This window comes from Mugil cephalus, chromosome 20 (assembly GCF_022458985.1).
Source record: "Mugil cephalus isolate CIBA_MC_2020 chromosome 20, CIBA_Mcephalus_1.1, whole genome shotgun sequence".
Classification (NCBI taxonomy): domain Eukaryota; kingdom Metazoa; phylum Chordata; class Actinopteri; order Mugiliformes; family Mugilidae; genus Mugil; species Mugil cephalus.
In genome coordinates this window covers 3797974-3821301 of record NC_061789.1, presented here as the reverse complement: position 1 = coordinate 3821301, position 23328 = coordinate 3797974, and the positions used below count along the sequence as shown (strand labels likewise).

The following is a 23328-nucleotide window of genomic DNA, read 5'->3' as shown; positions in this document are numbered from 1 at the left end:
TTCCGGGTTTGAAGCGAAAGGTGGCACCCCATGCGCATTACCCTGGGGATTAAAGACAATTTCCAGGAATAAAACCCCCGAAAATTTAAAACCCCAACTTCAGTGGCCAACGGGGGATTCCCCGCACGGGGCCCGGGGACCCAGATTGGGAACTTTGTTAAAAAAACAAGCGATCAGAAAGGGGCCCACGAGGAAAACGTTTAAAGGGGTTTTTTTCCCTTTTCTTCATCATTTTTTAAAAAAAGGGAGTGCATCTCTCGCCCCCATATTAGACCTGTGTTATTAAACCCAAACACTTGCAAAAATACCCGTTCAGAATGTTAACACACAAAGTGCCTTTTAGCCCCATACCTTTCCCCAAAAGACTGGTTTGTGATGATCGATCTTTCAGATTTCAAATTTTTTTCATTGCCCTTTTTTTCCCACAGCCGAAAAACCCTGGTCAAAGGGCCGGGCCCGTTTAAAGGGGGGAAAATTTTAAAGCTGCAGGGCTGCCCCCCGAGGTGACGAGAACCCCTTCCGAACACCAGAGCCTCTTCTACCCCCTCCTTTAAAAAGGGAGTAAGTGGGGATTTTTGAAGAAATGGTGCCCAAAAAAAGACACAATTCCTTTTTTAAAGTTCTTTGGGGGATGTTTTTGTGTTTCCTGGGAGGGTTGGTGGTAAAGGGAAAGCCTTTTCCCCGATTAAGGTTTTACTTAGCAGGGAATTTCAGCTTGCCCCGGGGCTTTGGTGGGCAAGCTAAGGAAAAAAAATTTGGGTTACATTACGTTAAAAACCCGTTCCTTGATAAACAGAGCGGGTGTTCACCAAACACTTCCCTCCTTGGGACAGGGGACGGGAAAAAAAACCGGGCTAGAAGGGGACAGTGATGTACCAGGGGGGGGGGCCCCTAACACAGTCAAATGTTTTGCAAAGAAGACGTTTTGGGATTTGGGGGCTTTCCGGGAGTTGGGGCACCCCCAAGGCCCCAATTTTTATAGTTAAAAAACCCACTTGGGTTTTCAAAGAACCCAAAGGGTTACTAAAAGTAACCCCAAAAATTTTTTCCGTTTTTTTTTTGTCTGGTTAAATTTTAAAATTGAGACGAGTGGGGCACACAGGGGTCCCGGGCCCATCATTTAACCCGCCTTGGGGCCTCACTTCAACACCAATTCCCCGACAAAAACAGCAAAAGAAAATCAGGGGCCAAGGGTTTAAAAAGGAAAATAAGACCACTTTCCCACAATTTATCTTCCTTTCGTACATGAAGTCATGTTTTTCCCTTTTCACGGGTAACCCAAGTTCAAAAAAGGAAAAGGGCCACTTTTTTTTCACTTTCCCCCGTGTGGAAAATCGTGCATTTCAGAACGATCAACCTTTTTACCTATACATTTGAGGTAAATAGGTTTGTGAAAACTGAAAAGTGGGGGAAAGGGGCACTGAAATCTGTTTATACTCGAGGTTTACTGGGAAAGGGTTTCAGGGTAAGGGACTACGTTCACGCAGAAATGGATAGAGCTGAGGAAAAACAAAGGTGAGTTTTTTTGGGTTTTTAAAAACCTTTTTGGGCCGAAACTTTTAAAAAGTAATTACTTATAGTTACTTCTCCCAAAAAGTAACTGAGTTAGTAACGGAATTACTCCGCTATAAAAGTAACTAGTCACTGGGGAAAGTAACTATTGCGTTACTCTTTTTTCTAAGTTTAAATATGTTTAATAATTTGTATTTTTTTCTTAGCAGGTTTCACGAGCCAGTTGCATAGAGTAGAATTGTATAGTTATGTACTTACACAGAACTTTTACTATTTATTGCCCCTTAGGCGGTTGTTTCGCCCCTCCCTCCTCTCCTCTCCAAAAAAAAAAAAAAAAAAAGCTTCGCGGTTCCCGTGGATGAGAAGCAAGTAACGCGCCCCATCTAATTTTCAGTCACGGAAACGGACACTGGTGTCATTCCGAATTGTTTCTGAACTGTCCGTGCTGTGTTTTAGTTCATGATGGACGGAGTTTTGGTCGGGCATCTCCCTCTCCCCCCTTCCCCTTAGTGTTGGGTCGTTCACGAATGATTCGTTCGAAATAACGGATCTTTTGAGTGAACGAACTGTATCGAATCACTTTATGAACTGATTCGATGATACTGAAACTTCGGCCAGTGACGCAGTTAGCCGGCAGATAGCGCAGGGTGGTGGTGCGTGTGTGTGGTGTGAAGCTATTTACTTTCTTTTTTTATTACATATTTAAGCCAAATTAAGTTTATGTTGTCCTCTTATTTTTTTTAATGCAGGTTCCATATCTTTATTTTTTTTATGGCATTTTCTTGTAATTGATATATTTTATATATATATATATTTGATCATTTGATCATTGTTAATATGTTAAAATTTACAATAGTGTTTGTTTATTATTTTGCTTTATATTTATTTTCCACTTTTTTTGTAATAATTTCAGTGGAATAAAGCATAGATAGTCACAAAGGCTGTACTTTGTTTATTTGAAAGGCTGTAAACGCATCTCTTAGTGTTAGTCTTAAGCCTATATTGCAGCAAATGGAGGAATTTAGTCAGTGATTGAGGAGAGGGATCCAGTCAGTGAATGCTACTGATCTACTGATTCGCGTTGCGTCACTGACTCGAGTCAGTTCGTGAACGGATCACTAACTGATTCGTTCTCCAAGTGAACCAGTTCACTGCAGGTCGCGAGTCAGCCTCTGTGTCATTGCCGACCATTGGTGCCAACACAGAGTCTGAGATGCCGGAAGCCCCGCCCGCTGAAAGAGCTTTCTGGACCAAACGACTTTGGGGAACGGAACACACATTGTTTTACTTACTGACTACGTTACTGACTGACGCGATGAACGAATCAATTGAACGAATCATTTTAATGAACTGATTCGAGTGATTCGGTACAGTAAAAAGAACGATTGTTCCCATCACTACCTCTCCTCGGAGAGAGCCCGGTGGTCACCTGTTCGCCCAGCCTTTGAAACAGGTATCACATGTATAATGTCTTTACGTTCGTTGCAAAGTGTCCCAATTAAAATCAGTAGGAGAGTAAGCAGCAGTTGTGTTTCGTGTTTTTTTGTTCACTTTTAACGATACAGAACAGCTCGGACAAGAAACTGCTTCTGAGCTAACGACCGGAGATTTCACTCAGCAGTACGTAAGTGCGCATGCGCATCCACATGTACCGAAACACAGCGGTTGCTATGAATTAATACGTTTGATTTAATGCACTGGGACTTCCACAACTGGTCCACAGACGTCAAGAAACGCCGCTTGCGCCAGGACAGGACGAACAATAGATTACACCAACGAAATTCCACAAATTCTTGTGGTTCGCTGAAACACTTTCAACATGATTTGCATATCTGTCAGTCATCACACATTTTAAATAAAAATGGAGAGAAAGGGTTAGGGTTAGTATATTGAAATGTTTTTTTTTTTGTTTGTTTGTTTGGGTTTTGACTTTGCTATTTTAAAATGCATGAAGTGAAAGAGAGATGAAGGTTTTTGTTACAGTACCGGCAAAATTTAAAACTACTTTCACCCCTAGTTTTAGCTTTGATTTACAAATGTGATCTGTTACATGAAGCAGTCTGACTTCTCTAACGGTAACTTTGTGCTGCTTGCTTTAGACATCAGGAGGCCGAACAAGGTAGAAATGAGTTTGATATGAAAAAGGCGTTTTTAGTTGTTGAACTCTTCCTTTTTGGGAATATCTGCAAATTATTAACCAGTCAGTTCTCTCTGTGTTAAGAGTCCTGTCCTTCTCCTCATCAGACACCAGTTTTTATGGCTGTGAATATTCCTCTCTTCATATTCATGCCCGTTGGTGTTTATTTTTATATTTCTTTTGTTTATTCAGCACATTATTTGTGTTTTTTGTGCTAGTTTCATATTTTTGTATTTGTATTTCAGGTTCAAGTAAATCTCATCTTATGTTTGTAGACTTCCTCCTGCTAACCCTCTTTTAAACTGAAACGTAACACCCCATTTATTTATGCCTTTTAAAAATATTTATCTTTACCATGTTCAGGCACATTAAATATAAACATAAAATATGACATGAATATGAAATGTGAAAATATTTTTCATGAAGTGAGAATGGTTTTCTCAATAACAGTGTTGTAGGCTGATCATAAATTAATTGTTTCTACTATGTGTCTCCACAGCCCGGTTGGAGGAGAGTACAGCTGACACCAAGGTAAATGTTTTGTCATTATTATCTAATGCATTTATTTTACTTGTGTTTCTTTTCTTCTCTGGTATGTTATCAGAAAAGCACTCAAAACTTAAAGTTGTCATACCAGTAAGAGAACAAGTGTATTTCTGTGGAATGAATTGTGATGAAAATAAATAATTTTTTTTCTCAGCCTGATCCAATGAATGATGAAGCTCAGCACTCAGAGACGAAGGACACAACAAGAGGGGTGACTGAAACAAAGTCTGCATCAACTGCAAGCAAAGACAAAAGTAATACTTTAAATAGGAACTCTGATTATGGATTTTATAGATTTCATTTTAGAATTTAATTTCCTCAATCAATCGTAATGAACTTGATTGTCTAATCTACTGATGTTCTTCTGTTTGTTTTCAGTGGAGCCTGAGCTCACACTTGTGTTAATCGGTGATACTAATTCCATTGAGATTGGACCAGGAAACATTTTACTTGAACATGACGAGCCAACAAATATGGAGCATTTTTCCTCCAAACTGTATGATTTGTGTGGTCGGCACATCTCCGTCATTAACAGGCTTGGTTTTCCAAACATTGACAGAATCCCGTTAAATCAGGGAATTCATGCCTTTGTCCTACTGCTGCCAAATGGTCTGCACGTCAACCATTACCACTCAGCAGTGCAGAAGTTAAAAAAAGCTTTTGGCAAAGACTGTCTTTCTTATATAATGACAATAGTGACTCATGAGTTGGATGAAACATGTGAAAGTGCACTGGAAGACCTTAAAGATTTCTCCAGTTTTAATGAACAAAGATTCCACACATGTAGAAGAAGTATGACAGATGCAACAGAGATAATAGATCTGTTGGAAAAAGTAGACGTCATGGTCTCTGAAAACGATCACCACTGCTACACAACACTGATGTGTGATGAGAATAAAGAGCAGAAAGAACAAATGGAGCAGAAACTCTACAAAGAAGAAACCGCTGGGACAGGTGAGATTTTAACGTGGATGTAACTTTGGAACCTGTTTGGGGGAAAAAACGTTGATTATTCCTAGTTGTTGCTGTTGAATTAATTCCTGCAACTGTCCAGTATCTAACAGCCTTACCACGATGCACAATTCATCCAAAACATACGAGTTACACAACAGCAGTAAACACCATTACCAATGCTGAAAACAAACCCTAAACCCTTAAATACAGTAGATACTGCAATTATGTTCTGTATTCAGTATGTAAATCGAATGCTCAAGATAATACAAAGTAAACTAAACCTAAATATTTTTAAACTATCAAAAGTGAACTGAAACCAAACAAAAAAATTCAACAGCATAAATTAAAATAAAAACTAATAACAAGCTACATTAACATGACTTTATTTAATCTTTTTTTTGTTAATTAATAAAAGAGAATCCAATAAAGTATGCTGGTGCATTTATTTACTCAAGAAATAGATGGATGGGTTCTAATTTGGTACTGAAATCAAACTCAAAAAAGTTTTAGTCAGTCTTAGTAAAAAAAGAAAGAGAGAGAAAATATTACTCTTTTAATAAATTAATTCATATCAATAAGTATTGGAATTTGGAATCAAGGTTGACAGGTTGTGTCAAGTGTTGCAATTTATAAAACAACGGTTAACCTTAACACTGGTTATTGTATAATAACCAGTTTTCTACCAGATTTTTAGCTCTAGCCTAGACTTTCCCACTGATGGAGATGCTGCTGTGCTGTTGGGCAGAAACCTTTTATCTCCATATTTCAATTTGTGTTTTTTCATGAATGTATGTCATCACACAAGAGTGTCACACAAAAGCTGATCTACTAAGGATTATGCATTACACTAAGATAAAGTGGTAACAATGGAATCAATGTTCATTACTCCAAAACAGCCAAGAACTAAAACAGTCTTAGTTTGGCAAATGTGACTTTAATTCTGAGAATTTGCTAAAGTGAAATAAACATACACATGCCCAAAATATGAGCAATGGATGAGGACCATATACGCTCAACTTGACCTTGTCTACCAGACCAGACCATCACTGAGTGTAAACATGGCCAAACATGCTTCTAATGTTACATTAGCTATAGAAGTGTGCTGTTCATTCAGACACATGGGAAACAACAACAGGTCTGAAATGTTACATTTTCCTCCTTGTTTCAGTCATTCGGACATGGGTCAATATGACAACGTATTATACTTACCTGGCCAAAAATCCCTGCATGTTCTAAACATAACAGTAACACACACATAAGCTAATGAATGACGTTAGCACAACCAAGCTAACTTTAGCCTGATGTTAGCAGCCCATTTGGGCCAGGAGTTATGTGAAAAACTTTAAGCTTAATATCAAATTTATCAAAAGCTGATTGTCAGAGTCGAGAAACATCGTATAGCAACAATGAGTTAATAAACTAATTTGCATGTCTGTCTGTGTGACTAGTCAGCGATGACTGGAGATTGTGCAAAGATAGGATGTAGCATTGCTGACACTTTAGCCTTTGACAAATATGGAAATATCATACATTCTGACGTCTGATAGACCACTTACTAAACGTCAACTCAGGCAGCATAGCCGTTGGGTAGTTTTTGAGTCTTGGTGCAATGGGAGACAGGTGGATCCCCTCTCCTGCACTGTCACTGTCTTGACGTATTCTTGGACTTTCAATGTTTCATCCTGGACTGTGGCATTGATGCTCACTTGTCCTCAGCCTCCCTCTTTCAGCTTAGTGTACAGTCTCAGGGTGTTGGACTTGTGGTGAAACCCTCCGTGCATGATGAAGAGCTTTCTTGTCTTGATATCTGTGGCTTCTGTCTCCTGCTTCGGCCAGCTTATGGTCACAGTGGGGTATCTGATGACTGGTAGTACAGACATGTTGATGGCTCGGATCTTGATCTCACCATTCAGCTGACTTTTCAGGACTTACTCTCTGGAAGTATTTGGTTGTGGTTGACTTCCTTATGGCCTCCTCATGGTTTCCATTAAATACTTGTAACTAACTTGGATGTCACTTATGTTGCCCTCTGGTAGGTCAACCCTTTCAGTTCGGATGATACTGCTATGTCGTTGCTGTAGATCCTGGTGGTGTGGATTCATTCTTCATTCGTTCTTGGTGTACAGCTTGATGTCATCCATGTAGAACAGGTGGCTGATTGTTGCCCCACTTTGGAATTGGAAGTATACACTCTATGTGATGATCTGATTGAGGCAGTTCCGGTTTACAGAGAACAGCAGTAGTGATAGGGCATCTCCTTGGTATATGCTGCACTTGACGTTTATTTGGGCACTGGTCTTGTGTGATGCCTCTCTTTCCCACACGTGCTTCCAGTATTCTTCCACTTCAGCTCTTGGTTGGGGTGACTGGTTGTTATTTCCCTGCCACTGAGAGTACACCTTGGCGGTTTAATAGAGATACATTTTTCATATGTGGTCACTTTATTTGAGAATACATCAACATGACTTAGGATGTTTATTATGTTGTTGGCTAGTTGTTATGTTATTGGACTATTACATTTTAAAAATGTCAAATTCATCACGTTATCACCAATTATTACGTTATTGGTTTCTAGGGCTTTTGTGGAGTTTTATCGTTGATTTAAACATATAATCCACTATATGGACAGTGTGACCTCTCTTCTGGTGAACTTGTGCTTCTTGCTTTATACAGCAATGTGAGGAGATTGTTTGTAGGAGGCTGAACAAGGTAGAAATAAGTTCGATATGAAAAAGACCTGTTTCTAGTTGTTAAATGCTTACTTTATGCAATTATTTGTAAATTATTAACCAGTCAGTTCTCTCTCTCTCTCTCTATTTTTGTACTTCTTTCAGATTTGTGTATTTCTATTTTCAGTTCAAGTAAATCTCATCTCATGTTTGTAGACTTCCTCCTGCTAACCCTCTTTTAAACAAAAACATATCACCCCATTCATACATGTAATTTAAATATATATATATGTTTTCCATGCACAGGCGCATTAAATATAGACATGAAACAAAATGAAACATTTGCATTTTTTGCCAAATTTCCCCTAATACAGTCTTCGTGTTTCAAATTTTTGTGGCGCCCTCTCAGAAAAAAAGCAGAAATCGGCAGCTTTTGAAACAGTTTTTACTTTTTATCTTCTACCTCAAATCTGTTATTATATGAGAAGTGTTAGATGTGATACTCATGAATGGTCTGCATTCGCAGTTTTGAGGTTAATTTGCATTTTTCGTGAATAATTTATAAATGAAAAGCAGATGGAAGCGAGTAATGACAACATAGCAGGAGGAGGAGGAGAGTCTGAAACCAAATGTGAGACTGATAAAAGAGGTAAATTAAAAATGTGAAAATATTTTTTCATGAAGTAAGAATGGTTCTCTAAATATCAGTGTTGTAGGCTGATCATAAATTCATCTTTTCTGCTGCATGTCTCCACAGACCCGTTGGAGGAGAGTACAGCTGACACCACGGTAAATGTTTTACAACTATGTTAGTCATTATAATCTAATGCATTTACTTTACTTGTGTTTCTTTTCTTCTCTGGCTTGTTACCAGAAAAACACTTAAAACTTACATGTCATACCAGTAAGAGAACAAGTCTATTTCTGTGGAATGAATTGTGATAAAAATAAATCACTCTTTTTCTCAGCCTGATCCAATGAAGGATGAAGCTCAGCACTCAGAGACAAAGGACACAACCACAGGAGAGGAAACAAAGTCTGCATCAACTGAAAGCAAAGACAAAAGTAATATTTTAAACAGAAACTCTGATTACAAGACAGACTTTATATATTGCATTTTAGAATTTAATTTCCTAAATCAATTGTAATGCACTTGATTGTCTAATCTACTGATGTTCTTATATTTGTTTTCAGTGGAGCCTGAGCTCACACTTGTGTTAATTGGTGATACTTATTCCATTGAGATTGGACCAGAAAACATTTTACTTGACCATCACAAGCCGACAAATGTGGAGCATTTTTCCTCCAAACTGTATGATTTGTGTGGTCGGCACATCTCTGTCTTTAACAGACTTGGTTTTCCAAACATTGACAGAATCCCGTTAAATCAGGGAAGTCAAGCCTTTGTCCTACTGCTGCCTGGGTCGACCCCGTATTGACGATGTGAAAGTGGAAAGTTTTTCATTTCTACTTTTTTGTTAATATTTCTCAGTAGTTCGACTTTTTATTTGGTGTATGAAAGCTCTGTTGAGTCTGTTAAAAAAGGCCGAAGTTACTGAAGTGAAGTGTTCTGGTTAAATTAAAATCCAGCTAATTGAGTGTAAAAGTAAATACTTCCATCTCCATCATCGTTTTGGTTCATCATTACATTTGTTTTTTGTGTTTGTTTTAATACTGGGATATACAGTATTCAGTCATATTCTGCTGTCTCAGGTACAAACTGCTCAACTTTTTAATTCAATAATTTTGAGAAGTTGAAAATTAACTTTGATCTGGGTCATTAAGGGGTGAATAAGGGGTCCTGAACCAGTGTTATGCATTTGTTAGCTCACCCATCTGCATGTGTTAATATATATATGTGCGTGTCTGTATAATATGTTATAAACATAGACTGATGCTGACTTCACGCTATCTGCTTATTTTTAAATTATCCAGCAGTTGGAGAGGTGAAACATTCAGTTGAAATCAAGGTAAAGTATTCAAAGCTAGAAATACAGCAATGGTGCTCAAGTACAGTTTTTTCTTGTTTAAGTCATTGTTAATAAAGCTGGCCCAAAATTATCTTTTTCTTAGGGTAATGTACTGAGTGAACCTGATGGAGCTGAAATCAAGGTTTCATCTGAAACTGAGGAAGAAGGTAACATTTTAATGAATGATTTTACAATAACTTATAACCTAATCAAATGAATAAATAAATAAATAAAAGAATACAACTAATTATGACAGAGTAATTCCAATAATAGACAAAGATAGAGGTGCACATGTTCAATACTTTTTTATCAATTTGAACTATTTCTACTTCATGGTCTCTAGTTGTTAAACGCTTCCTTTATAGAATTATTTGTAAATTATTAACCAGTCTCTCTCTCTCTCTCTCTCTCTCTATTTTTGTACTTTTTTTGGATTTGTATATTTCTATTTTCAGTTCAAGTAAATCTCATCTCATGTTTGTAGACTTCCTCCTGCTAACCCTCTTTTACACAAAAACATATCAGCCCATTAATACATGTCATTTAAATATATATATATATATATATTATAGACATGAAACAAAATGAATCATTTGCATTTTCTGGCAAATTTCCCTAATACACTCTTCATGTTTCAAGTGTTTGTGGCGCCCTCTCTGGTCATGCGAAAAAACAGGATAGAACAGAAACGGCAGCTTTGAAAAGTTTTACTTTTTATTTCTCTAAAATCTTATTATATGAGAAGTGTTAGATGTGATATTATGAATGTCGCATTCGCGTTTGAGGTTTATTTGCATTTTTGTGAATAATTTATAGATGAAAAGAGATGGAAGGATTGACAACATAGGAGGAGGAGGAGAGTCAGAAACAATGTGGACGTAAAAAAGGTAAAATAAAATGTAAATTTTTTTCTAAGAGATGGTTCTTAAAATCAGTGTTGTAGGTGATCATAAATTCTTTTTCGCTGCATGTCTCCACAGTCAGTGGAGGAGAGTACAGCTGACACACGGTAATGTTTTAAATATATTAGTCTTATATCTAATGCTTATTTATTGTGTTTTTTTTTTCTGCTTTTACAGAAAACACTAAAATTTACATTTGTATACAGTAAGAGACAAGTCTTTTCTGTGAATGAATTGTGATAAAATAAAACTCTTTTTCTCAGCTGATCCAATGAAGATGAAGTCAGCATCAGGACAAGGACACAACACAGGAGAGGAAACAAAGTTGCATAACTGAAGAAGACAAAAGTAATATTTTAAACAGAACTTGATATAAGAGGATTTTAGATTGCATTTAGAATTTAATTCCTAAATCAATTGTAATGAATTGATTGTCTAATCTATGATGTTCTTATATTGTTTCAGTGGAGCTGAGCTCCACTTGTGTTAATTGGTGATATATTCCATTGAGATTGAACAGAAACTTACTTGACATCACAAGCGACAATGTGGAGCATTTTTCCTCCAACGTATATTTGTGGGTGGCAATCTCTGTCTTTAAGACTTGGTTTCCAAACATGACAGAATCCCGTTAAATCAGGAGTCAGCTTTTCCTACTGTGCTGGGTCGACCGTATTGCGTGTGAAAGTGGAAGTTTTCATTCTACTTTTTTGTTAATATTTCTAAGTAGTTGATTTATTTGTGTATGAAACTTGTTAGCTGTAAAAAAGGCCGAAGTTATAGGTGAAGTGTTTGTTAAATTAAAATCAGCTAATGGTTAAAAGTAATCTTCCTCTCCATCATCGTTTTGGTCATCATTACTTTGTTTTTTGTGTTTGTTTTAATACGGGATATCAGTACAGTTATTTGCTGTCTCGGTACAATGCTAACTTTATTCATAATTTTGAGAGTTGAAAATTAACTTTGATCTGGGTCATAGGGGTGAATAGGGTCTGAACAGTGTTATGCATTTGTTAGCTCACCATCTGATGTGTTATATTATATGTGGTGTCTGTTATATGTTATAAACATGATGATGCTGACTTATGCTATTCTTATTTAATTATCAGCAGTGGAGAGGTGAAACATTCAGTTGAAATCAAGGTAAAGTATTCAAGCTAGAATCAGATGGTAGTACAGTTTTTTCTTGTTAAGTCATTTTAATAAATGGCCCAATTTCTTTTTTTAGGTAATGTACTGAGTAACTGTGGGCTGAATCAGGTTTCATCTGAAATGAGGAGAAGGTAAATTTTAATGAATGTTTTCATACTATACCTATCAATGAAAATAAATAAAAAATAAACTATTATGAGGTAATTCCAATAATAGACAAGTAGAGTGCAATGTTCAATATTTTATCATTAACTATTTATTATGGTCTCTAGTTGTTAACGCTTCTTTATGAATTATTTGTAATTATTAACCTCTCTCTCTCTCTCTATTTTGTCTTTTTTTGGATTTGTTTTTTATTTTCAGTTCAAGTAAATCTCATTCATGTTGTAGATTTCTGTAACCTCTTTAACAAAAATATCAGCCCATTATACATGTCATTAAAAATATTAATATATATTTATGACTGAACAAAAAATATTTGCATTTCTGGCAAATTTCCTATCACTCTTATGTTCAAGTGTTTGTGGCGCTCTCTGGTCATGCTGAATAAAACAGGATGAAAGATCGGCGTTTGAACAGTTTTTACTTTTATCTTCTACTAATTTATTATAGGCAAATTTCCCTAATACACTCTTCATGTTTCAAGTGTTTGTGGCGCCCTCTCTGGTCATGCTGAATAAAACAGGATAGAAACAGAAATCGGCAGCTTTTGAAACAGTTTTTACTTTTTATCTTCTACTTAAAATCTGTTATTATATGAGAAGTGTTAGATGTGATACTTATGAATGGTCTGCATTCGCAGTTTTGAGGTTTATTTGCATTTTTTGTGAATAATTTATAGATGAAAAGCAGATGGAAGCGAGTAATGACAACATAGCAGGAGGAGGAGGAGAGTCAGAAACCAAATGTGAGACTGATAAAAAAGGTAAAATAAAATGTGAAAATATTTTTTCATGAAGTAAGAATGGTTCTATAAATATCAGTGTTGTAGGCTGATCATAAATTCATCTTTTCTGCTGCATGTCTCCACAGTCCAGTTGGAGGAGAGTACAGCTGACACCACGGTAAAATGTTTTACAACTATATTAGTCATTATAATCTAATGCATTTACTTACTTGTGTTTCTTTTCTTCTCTGGCTTGTTACCAGAAAAACACTCAAATTTACATTTGTCATACCAGTAAGAGAACAAGTCTATTTCTGTGGAATGAATTGTGATAAAAATAAATCACTCTTTTTCTCAGCCTGATCCAATGAATGATGAAGCTCAGCACTCAGAGACGAAGGACACAACCACAGGAGAGGAAACAAAGTCTGCATCAACTGAAAGCAAAGACAAAAGTAATATTTTAAACAGAAACTCTGATTATAAGACGGACTTTATAGATTGCATTTTAGAATTTAATTTCCTAAATCAATTGTAATGAACTTGATTGTCTAATCTACTGATGTTTCTATATTTGTTTTCAGTGGAGCCTGAGCTCACACTTGTGTTAATTGGTGATACTAATTCCATTGAGATTGAACCAGAAAACATTTTACTTGACCATCACAAGCCGACAAATGTGGAGCATTTTTCCTCCAAACTGTATGATTTGTGTGGTCGGCACATCTCTGTCTTTAACAGACTTGGTTTTCCAAACATTGACAGAATCCCGTTAAATCAGGGAAGTCAAGCCTTTGTCCTACTGCTGCCTGGGTCGACCCCGTATTGACGATGTGAAAGTGGAAAGTTTTTCATTTTCTACTTTTTTGTTAATATTCTAAGTAGTTCGACTTTTTATTTGGTGTATGAAAGCTCTGTTGAGTCTGTTAAAAAAGGCCGAAGTTACTAAGGTGAAGTGTTCTGGTTAAATTAAAAATCCAGCTAATTGAGTGTAAAAAGTAAATACTTCATCTCCATCATCGTTTTGGTTCATCATTACATTTGTTTTTTTGTGTTTGTTTTAATACTGGGATATACAGTATTCAGTCATATTCTGCTGTCTCAGGTACAAACTGCTCAACTTTTTAATTCAATAATTTTGAGAAGTTGAAAATTAACTTTGATCTGGGTCATTAAGGGGTGAATAAGGGGTCCTGAACCAGTGTTATGCATTTGTTAGCTCACCCATCTGCATGTTTGTTAATATATATATGTGCGTGTCTGTATAATATGTTATAAACATAGACTGATGCTGACTTCATGCTATCTGCTTATTTTTAAATTATCCAGCAGTTGGAGAGGTGAAACATTCAGTTGAAATCAAGGTAAAGTATTCAAAGCTAGAAATACAGCAATGGTGCTCAAGTACAGTTTTTTCTTGTTTAAGTCATTGTTAATAAAACTGGCCCAAAATTATCTTTTTCTTAGGGTAATGTACTGAGTGAACCTGATGGAGCTGAAATCAAGGTTTCATCTGAAACTGAGGAAGAAGGTAACATTTTAATGAATGATTTTACAATAACTTATAACCTAATCAAATGAATAAATTAATAAATAAAAGAATACAACTAATTATGACAGAGTAATTCCAATAATAGACAAAGATAGAGGTGCACATGTTCAATACTTTTTTATCAATTTGAACTATTTCTACTTCATGGTCTCTAGTTGTTAAACGCTTCCTTTATAGAATTATTTGTAAATTATTAACCAGTCTCTCTCTCTCTCTCTCTCTCTCTCTCTATTTTTGTACTTTTTTTGGATTTGTATATTTCTATTTTCAGTTCAAGTAAATCTCATCTCATGTTTGTAGACTTCCTTCTGCTAACCCTCTTTTACACAAAAACATATCAGCCCATTAATACATGTCATTTAAAAATATATATATATATATATTATAGACATGAAACATAATGAATCATTTGCATTTTCTGGCAAATTTCCCTAATACACTCTTCATGTTTCAAGTGTTTGTGGCGCCCTCTCTGGTCATGCTGAATAAAACAGGATAGAAACAGAAATCGGCAGCTTTTGAAACAGTTTTTACTTTTTATCTTCTACTTAAAATCTGTTATTATATGAGAAGTGTTAGATGTGATACTTATGAATGGTCTGCATTCGCAGTTTTTGAGGTTTATTTGCATTTTTTGTGAATAATTTATAGATGAAAAGCAGATGGAAGCGAGTAATGACAACATAGCAGGAGGAGGAGAGTCAGAAACCAAATGTGAGACTGATAAAAAAGGTAAAATAAAATGTGAAAATATTTTTTCATGAAGTAAGAATGGTTCTATAAATATCAGTGCTGTAGGCTGATCATAAATTCATCTTTTCTGCTGCATGTCTCCACAGTCCAGTTGGAGGAGAGTACAGCTGACACCACGGTAAATGTTTTACAACTATATTAGTCATTATAATCTAATGCATTTACTTTACTTGTGTTTCTTTTCTTCTCTGGCTTGTTACCAGAAAAACACTCAAAATTTACATTTGTCATACCAGTAAGAGAACAAGTCTATTTCTGTGGAATGAATTGTGATAAAAATAAATCACTCTTTTTCTCAGCCTGATCCAATGAATGATGAAGCTCAGCACTCAGAGACGAAGGACACAACCACAGGAGAGGAAACAAGTCTGCATCAACTGAAAGCAAAGACAAAAGTAATATTTTAAACAGAAACTCTGATTATAAGACGGACTTTATAGATTGCATTTTAGAATTTAATTTCCTAAATCAATTGTAATGAACTTGATTGTCTAATCTACTGATGTTCTTATATTTGTTTTCAGTGGAGCCTGAGCTCACACTTGTGTTAATTGGTGATACTAATTCCATTGAGATTGAACCAAGAAACATTTTACTTGACCATCACAAGCCGACAAATGTGGAGCATTTTTCCTCCAAACTGTATGATTTGTGTGGTCGGCACATCTCTGTCTTTAACAGACTTGGTTTTCCAAACATTGACAGAATCCCGTTAAATCAGGGAAGTCAAGCCTTTGTCCTACTGCTGCCTGGGTCGACCCCGTATTGACGATGTGAAAGTGGAAAGTTTTTCATTTCTACTTTTTTGTTAATATTTCTAAGTAGTTCGACTTTTTATTTGGTGTATGAAAGCTCTGTTGAGTCTGTTAAAAAAGGCCGAAGTTACTAAGGTGAAGTGTTCTGGTTAAATTAAAATCCAGCTAATTGAGTGTAAAAGTAAATACTTCCATCTCCATCATCGTTTTGGTTCATCATTACATTTGTTTTTTTGTGTTTGTTTTAATACTGGGATATACAGTATTCAGTCATATTCTGCTGTCTCAGGTACAAACTGCTCAACTTTTTAATTCAATAATTTTGAGAAGTTGAAAATTAACTTTGATCTGGGTCATTAAGGGGTGAATAAGGGGTCCTGAACCAGTGTTATGCATTTGTTAGCTCACCCATCTGCATGTGTTAAATATATATGTGCGTGTCTGTATAATATGTTATAAACATAGACTGATGCTGACTTCATGCTATCTGCTTATTTTTAAATTATCCAGCAGTTGGAGAGGTGAAACATTCAGTTGAAATCAAGGTAAAGTATTCAAAGCTAGAAATACAGCAATGGTGCTCAAGTACAGTTTTTTCTTGTTTAAGTCATTGTTAATAAAACTGGCCCAAAATTATCTTTTTCTTAGGGTAATGTACTGAGTGAACCTGATGGAGCTGAAATCAAGGTTTCATCTGAAACTGAGGAAGAAGGTAACATTTTAATGAATGATTTTACAATAACTTATAACCTAATCAAATGAATAAATAAATAAAAGAATACAACTAATTATGACAGAGTAATTCCAATAATAGACAAAGATAGAGGTGCACATGTTCAATACTTTTTTATCAATTTGAACTATTTCTACTTCATGGTCTCTAGTTGTTAAACGCTTCCTTTATGCAATTATTTGTAAATTATTAACCAGTCTCTCTCTCTCTCTATTTTTGTACTTTTTTTGGATTTGTATATTTCTATTTTCAGTTCAAGTAAATCTCATCTCATGTTTGTAGACTTCCTCCTGCTAACCCTCTTTTACACAAAAACATATCAGCCCATTAATACATGTCATTTAAATATATATATATATATATATATTATAGACATGAAACAAAATGAATCATTTGCATTTTCTGGCAAATTTCCCTAATACACTCTTCATGTTTCAAGTGTTTGTGGCGCCCTCTCTGGTCATGCTGAATAAAACAGGATAGAAACAGATCGGCAGCTTTTGAAACAGTTTTTACTTTTTATCTTCTACTTAAAATCTATTATATGACAAGTGTTAGATGTGATACTTATGAATGGTCTGCATTCGCAGTTTTGAGGTTTATTTGCATTTTTTGTGAATAATTTATAGATGAAAAGCAGATGGAAGCGAGTAATGACAACATAGCAGGAGGAGGAGGAGAGTCAGAAACCAAATGTGAGACTGATAAAAAAGGTAAAATAAAATGTGAAAATATTTTTTCATGAAGTAAGAATGGTTCTATAAATATCAGTGTTGTAGGCTGATCATAAATTCATCTTTTCTGCTGCATGTCTCCACAGTCCAGTTGGAGGAGAGTACAGCTGACACCACGGTAAATGTTTTACAACTATGTTAGTCATTATAATCTAATGCATTTACTTTACTTGTGTTTCTTTTCTTCTCTGGCTTGTTACCAGAAAAACACTCAAAATTTACATTTGTCATACCAGTAAGAGAACAAGTCTATTTCTGTGGAATGAATTGTGATAAAAATAAATCACTCTTTTTCTCAGCCTGATCCAATGAATGATGAAGCTCAGCACTCAGAGACGAAGGACACAACCACAGGAGAGGAAACAAAGTCTGCATCAACTGAAAGCAAAGACAAAAGTAATATTTTAAACAGAAACTCTGATTATAAGACGGACTTTATAGATTGCATTTTAGAATTTAATTTCCTAAATCAATTGTAATGAACTTGATTGTCTAATCTACTGATGTTCTTATATTTGTTTTCAGTGGAGCCTGAGCTCACACTTGTGTTAATTGGTGATACTAATTCCATTGAGATTGAACCAGAAAACATTTTACTTGACCATCACAAGCCGACAAATGTGGAGCATTTTTCCTCCAAACTGTATGATTTGTGTGGTCGGCACATCTCTGTCTTTAACAGACTTGGTTTTCCAAACATTGACAGAATCCCGTTAAATCAGGGAAGTCAAGCCTTTGTCCTACTGCTGCCTGGGTCGACCCCGTATTGACGATGTGAAAGTGGAAAGTTTTTCATTTCTACTTTTTTGTTAATATTTCTAAGTAGTTCAACTTTTTATTTGGTGTATGAAAGCTCTGTTGAGTCTGTTAAAAAAGGCCGAAGTTACTGAAGTGAAGTGTTCTGGTTAAATTAAAATCCAGCTAATTGAGTGTAAAAGTAAATACTTCCATCTCCATCATCGTTTTGGTTCATCATTACATTTGTTTTTTGTGTTTGTTTTAATACTGGGATATACAGTATTCAGTCATATTCTGCTCTCAGGTACAGACTGCTCAACTTTTTAATTCAATAATTTTGAGAAGTTGAAAATTAACTTTGATCTGGGTCATTAAGGGGTGAATAAGGGGTCCTGAACCAGTGTTATGCATTTGTTAGCTCACCCATCTGCATGTGTAAATATATATATGTGCGTGTCTGTATAATATGTTATAAACATAGACTGATGCTGACTTCATGCTATCTGCTTATTTTTAAATTATCCAGCAGTTGGAGAGGTGAAACATTCAGTTGAAATCAAGGTAAAGTATTCAAAGCTAGAAATACAGCAATGGTGCTCAAGTACAGTTTTTTCTTGTTTAAGTCATTGTTAATAAAACTGGCCCAAAATTATCTTTTTCTTAGGGTAATGTACTGACTGAACAAGGTGGAGCTGAACACTCAGAGAAGACTGATGGCAACATAAGAAGTGAGGCTGAAATCAAGGTTTCATCTGAAACTGAGAAAAAAGGTAATATTTTAATGAATGATTTTACAATAACATTTAACCTAATCAAATAAATAAGAATACAACTAAGAATACAACTATAAGAATACAACTAATTATGACAGAGTAATTCCAATAATAGACAAAGACAGAAGTGCACATGTTCATTAGTTTTTAACCATTTGAACTATTTCTACTTCATGGTACTGAAGATACCAAAAAAATATAAAATTGTTTTTAAAAGGAGACTGTTTGTAGTAGGCTGGACAAGGTAGAAATGAGTTTGATATGAAAAAGACATGTTTCTAGTTGTTAAACACTTCCTTTATGCAATTATTTGTAAATTATTAACCAGTCAGTTCTCTCACTCTATATATATATTTTTGTACTTCTTTCAGATTTGTGTATTTCTATTTCCAGGTCAAGTAAATCTCATCTCATGTTTATAGACTTCCTCCTGCTAACCCTCTTTTAAACAAAAACATATCACCCCATTAATACATGTAATTTAAATATATATATATTTCCCATGCACAGGCGCATTAAATATAGACATGAAACAAAATGAATCATTTGCATTTTTTGCCAAATTTCCCTAATACACAAGTGTTTGTGGCGCCCTCTCTGGTCATGCTGAATAAAAGAGGATGAACAGAAATCGGCAGCTTTTGAAACAGTTTTTACTTTTTATCTTCTACCTCAAATCTGTTATTATATGAGAAGTGTTAGATGTGATACTCATGAATGGTCTGCATTCGCAGTTTTGAGGTTAATTTGCATTTTTTGTGAATAATTTATAGATGAAAAGCAGATGGAAGCGAGTAATGACAACATAGCAGGAGGAGGAGAAGAGTCTGAAACCAAATGTGAGACTGATAAAAGAGGTAGATTAAAAATGTAAAAATATTTTTTCATGAAGTAAGAATGGTTCTATAAATATCAGTGTTGTAGGCTGATCATAAATTCATCTTTTCTGCTGCATGTCTCCACAGACCCTTTGGAGGAGAGTACAGCTGACACCACGGTAAATGTTTTACAACTATGTTAGTCATTATAATCTAATGCATTTACTTTACTTGTGTTTCTTTTCTTCTCTGGCTTGTTACCAGAAAAACACTTAAAACTTACATTTGTCATACCAGTAAGAGAACAAGTCTATTTCTGTGGAATGAATTGTGATAAAAATAAATCACTCTTTTTCTCAGCCTGATCCAATGAATGATGAAGCTCAGCACTCAGAGACAAAGGACACAACCACAGGAGAGGAAACAAAGTCGGCATCAACTGAAAGCAAAGACAAAAGTAATATTTTAAACAGAAACTCTGATTACAAGACAGACTTTATATATTGCATTTTAGAATTTAATTTCCTCAATCAGTTGTAATGAACTTGATTGTCTAATCTACTGATGTTCTTATATTTGTTTTCAGTGGAGCCTGAGCTCACACTTGTGTTAATTGGTGATACTAATTCCATTGAGATTGGACCAGAAAACATTTTACTTGACCATCACAAGCCGACAAATGTGGAGCATTTTTCCTCCAAACTGTATGATTTGTGTGGTCGGCACATCTCCGTCTTTAACAGACTTGGTTTTCCAAACATTGACAGAATCCCGTTAAATCAGGGAAGTCAAGCCTTTGTCCTACTGCTGCCTGGGTCGACCCCGTATTGACGATGTGAAAGTGGAAAGTTTTTCATTTCTACTTTTTGTATTTTTCCATATTCACTTTTTATTTGGGTAGAAAGCTCTGTTGATCTTTTAAAAAAAGGCCGGTTTACTGAAGTGAAGTTTTCTGGTTAAATTAAAATCCAGCTAATGAGTGAAAAAGTAAAACCCCCATCTCACACGTTTTGGTTTCATCATTACATTTTTTTTTTTGGTTTTTGTTTTAATATGGGATATACAGTATCAGTCAATTCTGCTCTCAGGTAAGACTCTCAACTTTTTTTTCAATAATTTTTGAAATTGAAAATTAAAATTTTGTTTGGTCATTAAGGGGTGAATAAGGGGTCCTAAACCAGTGTTATGCTTTTGTTTAGCTCCCCCATTGCATTGTAAATATATATGTGGTGTCTGTAAATATTTTTTAAAAACATAGACTGATGCTGACTTCATGCTATCTGCTTTTTTTTTAAATTACCAGTTTTTGGGAAGGGGTGAAACTTTCATTTGAAATCAAGGAAATTGTTCAATAGAAATACAGCAATGGTGCCAATACGTTTTTTCTTTTTTTAAGTCATTTTTAATAAACGGGCCCCAAAAAGATCTTTTTTTTTAGGGTAATGTACGGGCTGAACAAGGTGGGCTGAACACTCAGAGAAGACTGAGGGGCAACAAAAAAGTGAGGCTGAAATCAAGGTTTATCGAAACTGAGAAAAAAGGTAAATTTTAACATGATTTACAATAACGTTTAACCAATCAAATAAATAAAATACAACTAAGAATACAACTAATTATGACGAGTAATTCCAATTATAGAAAAAGACGAAGTGCAATGTTCATTAGTTTTTATCCTTTGAATATTTCTACTTTCATGGTACGAAGATCCAAAAAAAAAAATATAAAATTGTTTTATTAAAATTTTTTAACCAAACTAACCCTGTAACACATATAAACACTTGATTTTAGCTCTAAATATATATAGTGTGGGGTCATCATTTTGATGACTTTTTACTTAACAATTTCTATACCTTTCCTTGTGGTAACCCCCGGTAAATTGTTGTTGTTCTGCAGAAAAAAAATAAAAAACATAAAAGGAAAAACACGTTCAAAGACTTGCCCCTTCAAGATCACAAAAGTTGTCACCTAAAAGACCTTCTTCAAATGGTCCCCCCTGTCAAACAGAGCCAGGACAATCTGAGAAAGATTTGCTAAATTTTTTTCTTCAAGGTTAATGATTTGGACTATAAAGCCAGATACATTCCGTGAGACATTGTTCTTGTCTTAAAATCAGATGACAATGCTTAGATGCTCTTTATAGCAAACTGTAGATGTTGATCAATCAAAACAAACCAATGATCCAATGGATGTTCAAAGGGCAGTATTTCACTTTTAGACAGCTTTTTTTGCAAACAAAATTTACAAAGTTATCACAATGTCATACGCCTTCCCTTTTTCCTTCCCCCCCCCCCTAATCAGAGACCGCAACAATCGAATGCCTCTGTGGACATTTAGACAAATAATAAAGACAGGGAAAACCCAAGTCAAAGACGATTCAATAGTTTCACAATAAAGAGTACCCCCTCTGCAACCTGAGACACACATGGTGTCTTTTTTTCCGCCGGGGTTCAGTATCGGGTCGAAATCACAGCTCATGAACTCTTTGATCAACGACCGTCACAAAACCTTTCTTCCACAGAAACTGTCCGGCAGCCCCAAAATTTCCCGTCTCTGAGGGACGGTGTGGTAAATTCCTGGTCCCCCCCTGCGGGAAAAACCCCAAAACGTTTCCCTTTACTGACTGCATTGCCTTTGTAATCTTCAGGGTGTGCTCTGATGATTGAAACACAAACTAAAATACTGACTGAAAACTTCTCGTCAATGTAGTTTTGTACCAATCGGGAAAAAAAGTCACAGAAGTCAAGCAACAGTCATCAGATCTTTAAAAGCTCAGAAGCCTCTCATTATTTTTAAATTTGATGAGTTGTGATGCAGTTCAGGTGAAACCGGGAAAAGTAAAAAATGGGTCTGAAAACGAAGCCAGTCAAATTTTCTGAAAGCCTAAAGGGGAAATTTATTGGGAAATTTTGTCGGGGACACAAACCCCTTCCAGCCAAAATCAAGGCCAATGTCCGGGAATCAAGTGGATGAAACGACCCAGTGTTCAAAAAGGGGAAAAGGCAGCAGGGAAATATTAATTTGATTCAGGGGATAACTTTCAAGGATCAAAGAACTTTCCCCCCCTCCCCAAGGGCCAACTGTGGCCCAGTGGTCGAGAATAAAAAAAGAACGTATCACTAAAAGGAAAGTGGAGGGGGAAAAAAGTCAAAAAAAACAGCAGCTGAGAAAGCCCAAAAATAATGTTCGTTTCCCCTGATTTAAAATGATGAAGTCATTCACTAAAACCCTCTTTTTCCCTTTCACCCCAGGAAAAAGGGTACTTCCAAATGGAGCAGATCTTAATAGATGCCCCTGCACAATGACCTGTCTTAAATTTCTCCAAAGCATGAGAAAAAGGGTCTGAGGTCTTGGTTTTGAGAAGAAACCCCCCAAATCTCCATGTTATTACTAAAAAAACAAGTGACTTAAAAAAAATAAAAAAACCTGCAGTCACAATTTTTGGTTTGGAGCATACTTTAGAAAATGGGACAGATCTATAAAGCCATCAAGCCTGAAAAAAAAAAACAAACAGGGGAAGCCCAAACGGGTCCAAATACCCGAACTTCTGCAGATCTGATGTATCAGGACGCCCTTTGGAGCTGATGGATGGAGATGCAGGTCATGTGCCTTTGACGTGGACCTTAGTGTTTTAATGAAGTTATCAAGAAATGGGTGACCAGAAAGTTTTTGGCTTGGTTCGGGGCGAAAAAGCAGTGGAAAAAAACAATGCTGAATGCCATTTTTTTGGTTTGCAGTTTGCAGTTA

General features: G+C 35.7%; 1 protein-coding gene across 6 annotated transcripts in view; it reads left to right on the top strand.

Annotated features, from left to right (window-relative positions):
• Nucleotides 1–23328, top strand: part of LOC124997298 (interferon-induced very large GTPase 1-like) — a 406468-nt gene that overhangs the window by 312351 nt on the left and 70789 nt on the right. For 4 of the 6 annotated variants that reach the window (XM_047570895.1, XM_047570897.1, XM_047570896.1 and 1 more), the window contains 14 exons: nucleotides 9754–9788; nucleotides 9892–9955; nucleotides 12684–12767; nucleotides 12875–12906; nucleotides 13087–13183; nucleotides 14058–14092; nucleotides 16437–16500; nucleotides 17151–17234; nucleotides 17342–17373; nucleotides 17555–17651; nucleotides 18520–18554; nucleotides 18658–18763; nucleotides 19540–19623; nucleotides 19732–19763. In XM_047570895.1, coding sequence (XP_047426851.1) covers nucleotides 9754–9788; nucleotides 9892–9955; nucleotides 12684–12767; nucleotides 12875–12906; nucleotides 13087–13183; nucleotides 14058–14092; nucleotides 16437–16500; nucleotides 17151–17234; nucleotides 17342–17373; nucleotides 17555–17651; nucleotides 18520–18554; nucleotides 18658–18763; nucleotides 19540–19623; nucleotides 19732–19763 — 881 coding nt within the window. Of the gene's footprint in view, nucleotides 1–2486; nucleotides 4181–4349; nucleotides 4450–9753; nucleotides 9789–9891; nucleotides 9956–10243; nucleotides 10249–12683; nucleotides 12768–12874; nucleotides 12907–13086; nucleotides 13184–14057; nucleotides 14093–16436; nucleotides 16501–17150; nucleotides 17235–17341; nucleotides 17374–17554; nucleotides 17652–18519; nucleotides 18555–18657; nucleotides 18764–19539; nucleotides 19624–19731; nucleotides 19764–23328 lie in introns of those variants that run through there. The other 2 variants (XM_047570899.1, XM_047570900.1) reach the window with 2 other exon arrangements.